Here is a 12,101-nt window from a genome sequence, read left to right on the forward strand (position 1 = left end):
GAGAAACAGAAAAAAACATACATTATAATGTTTTCCTAGAATATAATGTAGGATTAGCAGATGAAGCAGTCCTAGCTTGAAAATGCCACCATTATAAAAAATACTAAATCAAAAAATAATTTATTTATGATGAGGATAAGCTGCAAAAAGCAACAGATGAGTTTCTTAACAACTGATCAACATAAAAATGAGAATTACATGACATTATCCTTGTAGGATATAGACAAGAGCACCTTTGCATTTGCAAACAGCGGCAGAGATGACAAGGAACCACAAAGCCTTTTTTGCCTCTGCCTTTCTGCCAGTGAAAGACTATTTCCTGCTGTGGGGAGGAAACTGGAATCTAAATTAGGATGAATCACTTTCCATAAATATCCAAGTCCTTCCTCCTATTCTTTCTCTCCTCTCCTCTCCTCTCCTCTCCTCTCCTCTCCTCTCCTCTCCTCTCCTCTCCTCTCCTCTCCTCTCCTCTCCTCTCCTCTCCTCTCCTCTCCTCTCCTCTCCCCTTCTCTCAATTTCACTCCACTCCACTCCACTCTCTTTTCCTCTCCCATCCCCTCTTCCATGCCATCCCATCTTTTTCTGCCATTTCTCTTTCACGTAAATACTCAAAATACCTTCTCACCCCAGCATCTTAAAAAGGCAGAGGAAGAGTAGATAGATCATCTGTGTTAGTTACAGTGTGGTACTGCTACTGTGGTCACCCTGCCTTTCTATTCCTGTTCATCTTATTTTCAGGTGTTAAACATAAGGAACATATTAAAAAAAACCCACCTCAAAGCACATGCTTTGAATACTCTGAAGAAGCATCAGCATCATACAGAGGTTGTTCATAATTACATTTAAAATTTGAGGCTGCGTGCCTCAGACTAATCCACTAAGCCACTATTCAGAGTTTTGACTTGCCTAGCAGCTCTGGTGAAACATAGCATCAGCTCCTAGAAAAGTGGGCTTCTGAGCTCGCTCTACCTCCCTCTTTTCACTTTGAAAATTTGTCCTGGTGTGTTCATGTCCCATTCCCATAAAATGAGAATGCTAATACATAACTGTCTTACAAGAATGTTAGGAAGGTTAATTAATGCCTGTAAAGAATGCAGACATTTTACAGCACAACAATCATCCTAATTCATCTAATCAGATCCAGACAAAATATACAATAGTCATCCCCACTATTTTTGCCCTGAAGTTACCATTTCAGTAAATTATTTTTTTTTTGCAGGGCAATAAAATGAGAAATTATGAAAAGCTCTGAATAGAACAGGTTTTTCTGGTGAACCCACTAGACCAATGTGCCAACTTACCTTGTCTGGATAAATCAATGAAAAGGGATTTTGTCCATAGGCAACTCTAATTTAATTAGTAAAATATAAAGTGGAGGGAAAAAAACCAAAACCACAGACCATGATGAGTTTAATGTCTCTTGGAGAAGGCTCTGAGCCAAGCTCTAGCCATGTTTGGAATTGTACATAGTACCATGGGAAAGGAAAGCACACTACTTGTAATGCACGTTCAGTTACACTGGGATTACAATGGAAAAATCTCACATGGTTTATAAGGAAAACCCAGGCTTTTATACAGGGAATGCAAGAATTACTGAGCAAGTAAATATGTGTTCAAGCAAATGTATGTTCAGGCCGCAAGACTCAATTTCTGGGCCAAGTCTTAGTTCTCCCTCTAGCGCTCCCTTATACCTCACGCAGTTCCTCTCTCTTCTTTCCACCAGTGATCCAACACAGCACACTACAGTGCAGGGTACAGACAAGCTTATTAGCTTGAAACAAACTTGCTCAGGATCCAGAAGCCTTTCGGTCAGAACAGTGTGGTGCTGTGTAAAGTAGCTGTAAGAAATCCAAGGGTTGTTCAATTGCTGTGAGCATCCAAGAATCCCTCCAGACATTACCTACCCCTCCTGTAAGTCTCACCCTGTGAATCTGAATGGCATCGATGGCTGAAGAAATAGATTCAAAGAAGACAGGAGTTTCAGATTCAAGATTTCCACCGTACTGCATTGCTTTTATCAAGGAAGCTGCAATAAAATAAACATGTGAGCATTGCTAAGGTAGTGAGGATATATAAACCGTCAAGTTCAGATTTTTTCTGTAAGCTGATACTTGCCTTTGCAGTGTGCTAGCAACACATCGATGTGTCTTCTTTTACAGTCCATGTAAATCTATATGTGTGAAAACATGAAATTAGGAAAAAAAAAACAACCAACCTGTTCAAAATACCAAGAGAGAATAAAATACGCAAAAAGATGATATTCACAGCAGGCAGAGAACAGTTCTGCTGTTGAAGCTATACTGCCAGTGGCCACCAGAGTGCGCTCTTCTATAATTGTAGCACCACAAACCCACCCTAATTTCCTCCCCCCTCTTCAAAGGACTCTACAAGTCTACTGAGAATTATATGTGACTTTGATTAACAATTTTGTATTTTTTACTCTGCTTTTAGAGCTTTTTTTCACAGTTCCTTTTTTCAGCAAGTTTTCCCACCTCCTCTCCGTATGCTTACCTACCAGTCCACAACAACAGGAATCACACCCAGGAAACATAGAGACTCACAGCAGTCTATCTGCAGAAAGTTCTCTATTCTTTCTTTAAAAACGTTCAGCTTCACAGAAACTAAACGTTCAATAAGCTATAAAGTAAAAAAAAAACTGAAAATAACCCTTTAATCAGAGGAGGGCCTTTTTCTGGCAGATAAGGAACACCCAAAGCAGACCCTGCTTCAAAAAATGTTTAAATAAGCCATGTAAAGTAGAACAATTCTGAGAGGAGAAATTAAATGAGAAACAAGTCAGAACACCCTATTTTAAAAACAAACCAAAGCCCAAGTAAGTATATAAATCCCTTCAACTTTAGCAGCAATGAAAGAATGTAACAGCAACTACACCTTGAGTGTGTTTCTCCTCTGAGTAACTCAGTTTTGGACCACTCATTCACTCAGGCACCGCACTCCCAACCTTACCTCTCATAGTCAAATACTTCTTTGACATAACGTACAGTTAATTCTGAGGTCTCAAGATCTTCTGGAAGCAGGGGGCTGAGACCTAATGCCAAATCTAGTTTTCTGTCTTACTCAAAAATATTATATGACCCAAAATTTGCATACCCACTTAAATCTGTACCCACTGCACAACTATTAAATGCCAGACCCAATGGAAACATAAAGAATAGCTTATGAGCATATTTTTTTACCCACTATATAGAACCACTGATTATGTAGAGACAGACTCATTTAGGTTGGAAAACACCATTAAGACCATGAAGTCCAATCAGTAACCCAACACTGCCAAGTCCACCACTAAACCATGTCCCTTAGCACCATGTCTACACGTCTTTTAAATACCTTTGGGGTGGTGACCCAACCATTTCCTGGGCAGCCTGTCCCAGGGTTGACAACCCTTTTGGTAAAGAAATTTTTCCTAATATCCAGTCTAAATCTCCTCTGGCACAAATTGAGGATATTTTCTCTTGTCCTGTCATTTGTTACTTGGGAGCAGAGACTGGCCCCCACCTCACTACAACCCCCTTTCCGGTAGCTGTAGAGAGAGATAAGGACCCCATGAGCCTCCTTTCCTCCAGACTGAACAACCCCAGTTCCCTCAGCCACCTCTCTTCAGACTTGTGCTCCAGGCCCTTCACCAGCTTTGTTGCCCTTCTCTGGACTTGCTCCAGCACCTCAATATCTCTCTTGTAGTGACGGGCCCAACAGTGAACGCAGTATACAAGGTGTGGACTCACCAGTGCCGAGTACACGGGGATGATCATTGCTCTACTCCTGCCAGCCACGCTATTTCTGATCCAGGCCAGAATGGATGCCTGGGCATGCTGCTGGCTCATATGTATTCAGCCATGAACCAACACCCCCTGGTCCTTTTCTCCACTACATACAGATACTTTCACTTGCACTGAATGTCACCTAAAAACTTTAGAATTACTTTTAATGTAATTTTAAATATTAACACGTTCTAGTTTAATATGAAATCTGTGTTCATGTTTTCCACAAGTTGCATGTTTATCTACGAGAATAGGTGAGGTGACTGTAGCTGGTCCTAATAACTCATACATGTAAATGATATTTTTATGCACAAAATCTGTGTGATGTCATAAATACCTGAAGCAGCACTGAGACTCCAGCGTAGTCAAAGAAATTCAGCCCACTGCAATCTAATATCAAAACACGTTGCTCACTGTGACATGACTGCAATGATTCACCTACACATTTGATAAATGAAATACTTCAATTAAAAGCGAGAGTAGTCAAGAAATGCATATAAGAATAATGATAGTTTAACAAAATAGGCCCAAACTTTAACAAATGGCACATTTTAGAATCAAAATGAGGGATCTTCAGAGCAACGGGATGAAATGACGGTGGGTAGAACATATTATTAATGAGATTTTTTTAGACAGGACTAGACTGTCAAGAATTAAAGAATTGCTTCTTCAGATTTTAATTTCTAAATGACTCAGGATAATGTCTTCTTCAGAAAAGTTTATATGGGGCACACAGACAATATATCTCTTAATATCACATTCATTTCTGTAATATCCAAACGTCTGCTATGGCTTAACTAATATTTGCCTGTAAGGAAGAAAAATATGTAGAGTGTTTCATTTTCTTAAGCTATTACTATGATGGATTTTGTTTGGTTTATTTTTTATATACTATCACATGTTGGAAAGATGTTGGCAAGATTTGCTGAGGTCTTTCACTCATTCTTCAATCTCAGGCCATCTTGTATTAAAACTAAGAACGCTCCGTACTAAATGTATACTGAACTAGCACACAGAGATATGATTCCTGGCTTTCATAAAGGGAAAACTAGAAAATAATGCACACCTTATTTACATTGTTCCGTCAACAAATACTAGTTATCATAATACACAAAACTAAAAAAACTCCAAACATATTAAGGAAAGGAATTCTGAATGTAAGAACAGGTTTTGACAGAGCAGAGGTAAAGATTTTAAACTCTTGAGAGGACTTAGGATATCCCCATGGTATAGATTTATAGTCGATGCTAATTCCTTTCTGACAGTAGTCTGAAGCCAGAGCCTTCTGGACTTGCACCTCTGGAGATTTACTGTCTTTGTATTGTCTAATGTACATTAGTAGATACATACTAAGCAGAAATACTAAATTTTAAAGGAAACCTCCTACCTGACATTACTGTGATGGAAGCCTGGAAAGGATTTATGAGATCTGCTATGCTGCTCACTGTAATAATTTCTACATGCCTCCTCTCCCTTTAAAACAAAAGAACTTAGTCTTTCTGCTATTACTCCTGCTACTTTCCCACCCAAGTGGCATCCTGTGTTGCAGTAAAGACTGCCTGGCTTCTATATGGGGAGGAAGGTACAGACCTGCTTCCTCTCTGAACCAGTGGCAGGGGCAGCAGCAGCAGTTTAATTGAGTGCTAACTCAGACCAACAGCAAATCAGGATTTCCCAGAGGGGGGAAAGGGAAGATTTCGACAAAGACGTTAAGTTGCTACACTTTCCAGGATGACTGCTGTAAGGATTGTGTCCTCCTGCTCCCCTCCTTCCTGAAAATTGAAGCCCTACATTTTGTCTTTATAGGGATTTTTCTTTTTTTCTCTCTGTTTTTTATTCTAAAGTCCCCTAGAACAGTCACCAAAGACTGGTTGGTGCAAGGAACTATAAAGCAAAGTCCTCAAGGCAGGCCTTAAGCAATCAGAAAAGAGGCCTTGTGCTGTCTGTCACTTCGGTAATGTGAGAAACCAGTTGATCTAAAAGAACAAGGTTGAAGCATGTACTGGCAAGATTTTCTTATGCATAAGGTGTTGTGCGCTTTTTTAGTATTTTACAGTGTATTGCTATGCAGTCTTCAGTATCACTATGTTGTGATTTGTTTCAGCAAAGCACTCTGTCACCCCTAAGTAAATTAAACACTGTAGTATCATAAAAATGTCAAGAGTCTAGTTAATAAATGTAAACATTCAGACAACAGCCTCCAAATCAGATTCTCTACTGTGGCCTTAATGCTTGTAAGTATTTTAGATAAACACAGTGTTTTAATTCCATCCACAATAAAGTCATCTGTATAAAGTACCTTGTGCAATAGGTAGTTGTAGCTCTACCATGGGAATGTATGTGCTCTGGTTTGATTTAAGGGTTACAAAGGGTGAGAAGACTGGAATAACTCAGCTTAATCCTTAGCTGAAAGCGAGCCCTTATGCTTTTTCTTTATACTACACTGATACACTGTACAATACGGGTGCCCATCGTGTCACTGATAAGTCAGCTGACATTTCATGAGATTTTTCTCCTCAGTGGCTTTAAAGATCACAAAGACTTAACACGGCTCTAATCTTATCCTTTTTTTACTTTTACATACTAATATTCAAGAGCCACTCTGAATGCAAAAATCAGTGCTTAGCAAAAAAGCTTCTTCGGCCTTGGTCTGAAGACCAATCTGTGGCATACCCATTTCAGTATGCACACGGTGATTAATAAGCAGGGACTCCTGTAGAAAAGGTATTCTTCTGGGTTCCCTGCTTTTTAAATCGTAAAAAGTCAGTCAACAGAATAAAAAGACCCACTAGTTTAAAAGAGTACAGCAAGGTTTAGCATTCATGCTTCATCCATTTAGGTCTAACTGAAAATACTAGTTTCTAAACTTCTTGAGTTCACCCATAAATAAATAGAAAAGCATAGAGCCATTTTTCATGCTTACATCCATTTTCATTTTAATATCATTTATAGATAATAAACTCACCATGACAACTTCCATTGGAAAATGAACACAGCAATGTGTTCTGCTCACTCTGAAATAAAAGCAACAAACTATTAACATAACAAGGAAAACCAGTCTGGCATAGTAACCAGAGAAAAATCAATTCAATATATAAGCATTCTGTTTCTCAATATCAAAGTTAACTCCTCATCAAAATCATGTTTTATGCAATAGCCTATTAGATACAGAAGATTTGCTGAATATGTATCTCAGTTGTTCTTCTAAAGTTGTATCAAACTGATATTCCACTTTTCTTTTTAGATGACTCAAACTTTCACGTTTGGATCCACTAGAAAGCATATTATAAACATGGTGCTTTTGGAGAAGCAGGGGTTGGTTAAGAGATGGGTCAAAAGACGGCAAAGAAGTTGGAAAGATAAATTCTAGCCAGTGATTTTATAAGATTAACTTTTGATTCATTTTCTACCTGCTATAATCTCATCTGCTACACTAATATTTTAGTAAGGACTTTTTTGACATGAAAATTTATTAAAGAATTGACTTTATCTGCTTTATCTGGGTAAACTGCTTATAATTACTTCAATATGAATTTTAAGTTTTCTGTAGAGATATGAGTTAAAACCAGAAATACAGCATGGAAACAAAATCCAAAGTGAAATTTTTTCATTCCCATAGTGTGCTACAGAAAGACCTTTATTTCACAAGAAAAAATGCATGCACGGTATTTCAGACATCTGTATTGCCAAGAACCTTACAGAAGAGACAAAGGATAAAATCTCCTTCCTAAGTAACTCATATAGTAACTTATTAAATTAACTTATTAGACTTATCAAATTAATTCATAAATTATTTCCATGAAAACCCTAAGTAATTTCTCTGTTTAGAAGTTTGTTATCATACTAATCCTAATCAGTTAGCCTGACAGAACCAAGGAATAAGAGCAGCATAATCTTTGAGCTGAATTTCTGAAAATAGTGGAGAAGCCACTCATCAAAGGAGGTATGGGTAGCACAACTTTTTGGCAAGAGACAGGAGAGGTGGTAGACATAAATTGTTGAATCCTAGAATCACAGAATGTATGGGTTGAAAGGGATCTTAGAGATCATCCAGTTCCAACCCCCTGCCTTGGGCATGGACACTTTCCAGTAGACCAAGTTGCTCTCCAGCAAAAAAAAAATCACATCTTATTCAAGCAGATATGTAGCTACTCATTGTCTTTTCAAAATTACCACCTTATGTTAACTGAAGTTATGTAAGTTCTGCCAGAAGAGTTTCAGATCAGTGCTTTAATGGTTCTTACAAGATCATATATAGAAATAGCAAAGATATTCTTTTCAATTAATAATTAGAAAACAATCCTTATCTAATCTGATTAAGACAAGTATTAACTTTATCCTATTCTAAATTAATCATATCTGATTACATTCTCTATGAAATATAAAGAAAGAAATCAAGGTCTTCAACACTATCACCATAATTACTCAAACATATAGCATATCCTACCTTGTTTACATCTTCACATGCCCCGCTGCTCCTGTTATCCTTTTGCATTATCTTTGTCAGGTCAGCATGAAATTTCCTGGCATTCAAAAAGACTAATGGGTTGTTGACTGAAACTATGTTTACCTGTTTTAATGATTCCTGTGGAATGAAAGAAACATAGAGCTGAAAAAAAGTCTCTTGGGTTTGAAGACTAAAAACTGAACTAATTTCTTTAAAAATTCTGAAAATTCCTGGAAATCAACCTGGCAGGAATTCTGGATTGCAAGAATGGTTTAACAGATAACTGTCTTGATCAGTCTTCACACGCAACTGAAATAAAAAGGCAATATAAGTAAACCATAAGGGAAATTATCCTTAATTCAAGTTAGCATAAAAGGAAAATCATAGTCATTATGTTGCATGACCCGCAAACTTAGGAAAGACAAGGTTTTCAGACAGCAAATATCTTTTATTAGGTGAACACATGTATTGAAAAAAGTACACAGGGTTTTGAAGGAAACACTGCAGGTGGTTTAGAGAAGGCTGTAAATGTTCATCTTGGTCGTCGGAAGATGGTTTTAGTACAACAGGGATATTTCTCTCTGGAAATACTTAGTCAATTCAGACCAAGCTTGTTTAGCTCAAAACATACAATGATTTCTGAAGGATGTCAGATGAAGGTCAGAAACTCACAGGTACCAGCAAGTAATAAAATTAATATTTATATATAAATATATTGGATATCAGCAATCACAAGCCCAGCTGAAATGCTGGCTTTGTAAGCAGGTAGCATTAAACTAATTCTAGCGAGCTTTCAATTTTCTACAGGTTGTGACCCATGTCTCTCTTTTCCTTAGGAAAATTAGGTCTAAGAGAGACCTAATTCAGTGTGGAGCACAGCTGCTTGGATTTCTGCTGTTCCTGTTTCGGACTTGAGGAAAAGTCTGTCAGTTGTTAGGGTCTTCTACTTTTCCTATTTATGTTATTTGATCTGGTGAAAGATATTACATCTACTTATAAAGTTTTTTATGTATATTCCAAGAAATAGTTATGTTAATCTTCAACACATCTAGCTCTGTAAACAGAAATAAGCAGTATCATGTGTGACCTGTAAAAGTTATCAATATTTTCAGTAGCATTTTCTGGTTTTCTACCTGACAGGCAAGCATGCAACTAGAGAATCTGAAATAGACACAAAAACATTGCTCATAAGCACCAGCTGCCAAAAAAGTAACAGGATTAATTTGTCTTTTGGGCAAGTCTTTTATGGTAGGGGATGATCTCTAGGTTAGAGGTGGAAGTTCAGAGCATTCTCCTTCCCAGTGAGAAGAAAAGAGAATCCCTGAACACACACCACCTGAGCATTGCACAGCAGTGATTCCCACTAGGTATTTTAACATGCAAAGCATGGTACCATTGAGTGTCAGCTTCAATAGTGTCATAAAAAGCTTTGCCTGTTTTGGAATAATGAAAACAGGATGGAAGACATAATTCTGCTGATTTTAAGGGGCAAGCATTGCAGCTGACAACACCTTGGCAGATCAGCAGGAGACCGTGATAGCAGATTGACAGGTTTGATTCTGAAAGGCTCTCCAAAAGGATTTCAGTCCACAAAAATGCTCTATGCAATAAAATATCCTATCACTAAGTGCAAAAAGGGGGCTGGATAAAGAAAAAAAACATTTTCTACTGCAATAAAATATCTGATTTATGTGAGCATCAGCTCTCAAAAATGAACTTCTTGTGATAATGGGTAAAAGGAAGTAAAAGCCAAGAATTTGCAAGAGAATATAGATTCAAAAATTCTCTCTTCTTCCTAACAAAAGATATGTAATAAGTTCACACCCAAACACAAGCAAATGGAGCTGACACAAACCATTTTTTAAGCAGTACAAATAGCATGGCATTGAATTGAAGACATGCAATTTTCCCAACAGACCTTCAAGCACAACAGGAATTGAAATCCTCACCACAAACCACACGAACTACCTCCTTACTGTAGACTGCTGTTCAGACTTCTGGGAACCAGATGATCTCTCAGACACCACCACAGCAATCATATAGACTAAGGAAACATTTCAAACATCCAAAACTGAGGCAACGAACCCCAGACTATGTATAGGGACTTTGCACAATTTACCTATTAATTGGATCGTGGTAAATATCCCATCACCAATGTACCTCTGTCATTCAAGTGGTAAAGCCTAACTGGCAATTTAAATAGCTAAGATTATATGCAAGTAAGCTCTAAAATAGGGGCAAAACATAGGGCAATATGTGGTTGATTGGAGAAATACCCCAATATTCTGCAGATTCCCCTAAAATTGCTATACACAGCTGGAGTGTGGAGACAAGTGGGCACTTTGGTGTCATACCAGAACTGGCAAAGTAGAAGGTGAAAACTAAGAAAAAGCAAGAGTAATGTGCAAGGATCAAAGCCTGTGATGATCAAGAAGCTCATAAGCTTCCAAAGACACAAGGTGAAAAACTTGAAAGGCTCAAATTGTAATGCCAAATCAAGCAAATGGCAGACTTAGGTATAACCTTTTGTCCAGGAGAGGCGAGGACATGTGTGACAAATTTGACTCACTTATTCCCAGCTTTGGTTTGGTTCTAGTTCCTTTTTTAACAAGAACTGTTCTGAGAAAAATGGACTTCTTCTTTGTTGTGTCCTTGTTAAGAAAGGAAATTATCATGGGAGTCCTATCCCTGCTGTCACTTAGAAGGATACTGGCAATTGCCCTGCACACTCTGCACACCACTGTCTATGCTTGAGTAAGAATTCAGTTCAGTGGGTGCCTGTGATGCAATGTGTTTCACATAAGTTTCTAAATGCCTTCTTGACTTTTTCCACATTAAACTGTCTTTTCTCTTATTGATGAAATAACCTCTATAAATCTATAGACCTTAATGACAGGGTAGACCATTAAGCTTGCATATTTTCATGTTTAAAAGTCCTGTTGTTCATGTGTAAGCTGTTATTTACCAGGGAACTTGGATCAGTCTCACATCACAGTATCACAGTATCACAGTATGCTGGAGATTGGAAGGGACCTCATCCATACATGAAAAGTTACCCTAAATGCCTGCTGTAACCCAGCGACTCTAAGTTCAATTAAAGGCATTTTTCTAAATCTTAAAAATGTTCCCCTTCTTTGCTTTTGTGTAATAAGCTCTTAAGCAATTTGCTTTCTTAATAAAATATTATTTTCCCCACTGTCTGCAGACACTAGCTTGTTATTACTTGGTTACTGGCATTAATCTTCATGATTAAGGAAAAAAAGCAGGAGAGCAGTTAGCATAAGAAAACAAAAAAAAGTCACATAGGGATTTGTACAAAGTATTTTGTGAACTGATATGTATACAAGCAGGCAAATAAAATTTTGGTTGCCCATCTCTGACAAAGTTACTGCACCATGTTTCTTAAGAATGAAAAAGGATATAATAATTGACAGGTTGGACAGCTTCAACAACAGGGGTTTTAATTCACATTTCAGATTCCTCCCCATTTACACGTAACTTTCACATTCCAGCATTGTTCAGTATGTCAAAATAGTAAACACCCCCAAGCCAAGTTCAGATTTTGAGACCAAGATATCTCTGACGGAAAACATTTGCCACAAAAAAAAAACCTCTTTAGAGGAGAGCTTCTTAATGATGAGGTAATAACTGATGAGCGTTAGGAAAAAGTACATAGTAGAAACTGTCACCGCGGAGAAGGCATGATGTCCTATTGATGGGACTCTGTGCTGAAAGGACACATGGTTCTGCTTCTCCTTGGCTGCTGGCCTAACATTTCATCTTGGAGGAGGGATTTCACCTCTCCAGGTCATTGCCCTTTTCCTCTTACCATAGGCCTGACCACAAGCAACTTTGATGGTAATTGTAATGAAACT

General features: G+C 37.9%; 1 protein-coding gene across 3 annotated transcripts in view; it reads right to left on the bottom strand.

Annotated features, from left to right (window-relative positions):
• SLC26A7 (solute carrier family 26 member 7) overlaps positions 1-12,101 on the bottom strand; it is a 67,857-nt gene that overhangs the window by 2,799 nt on the left and 52,957 nt on the right. The window contains exons 13-17 of one of the 3 annotated variants that reach the window (XM_062604551.1): positions 8,227-8,364; positions 6,745-6,793; positions 4,117-4,217; positions 2,116-2,170; positions 1,905-2,026 (exon numbers count right to left, since the gene is read on the bottom strand). In XM_062604551.1, the coding sequence (XP_062460535.1) occupies positions 1,905-2,026; positions 2,116-2,170; positions 4,117-4,217; positions 6,745-6,793; positions 8,227-8,364 (465 nt within the window). Of the gene's footprint in view, positions 1-1,154; positions 2,027-2,115; positions 2,171-4,116; positions 4,218-6,744; positions 6,794-8,226; positions 8,365-12,101 lie in introns of those variants that run through there. The other 2 variants (XM_062604552.1, XM_062604550.1) reach the window with 2 other exon arrangements.

Source organism: Pezoporus occidentalis, unplaced genomic scaffold, assembly GCF_034315485.1.
Source record: "Pezoporus occidentalis ecotype Australia unplaced genomic scaffold, CSIRO_AGI_Poc_V1 ctg87, whole genome shotgun sequence".
Classification (NCBI taxonomy): Eukaryota; Metazoa; Chordata; class Aves; order Psittaciformes; family Psittacidae; genus Pezoporus; species Pezoporus occidentalis.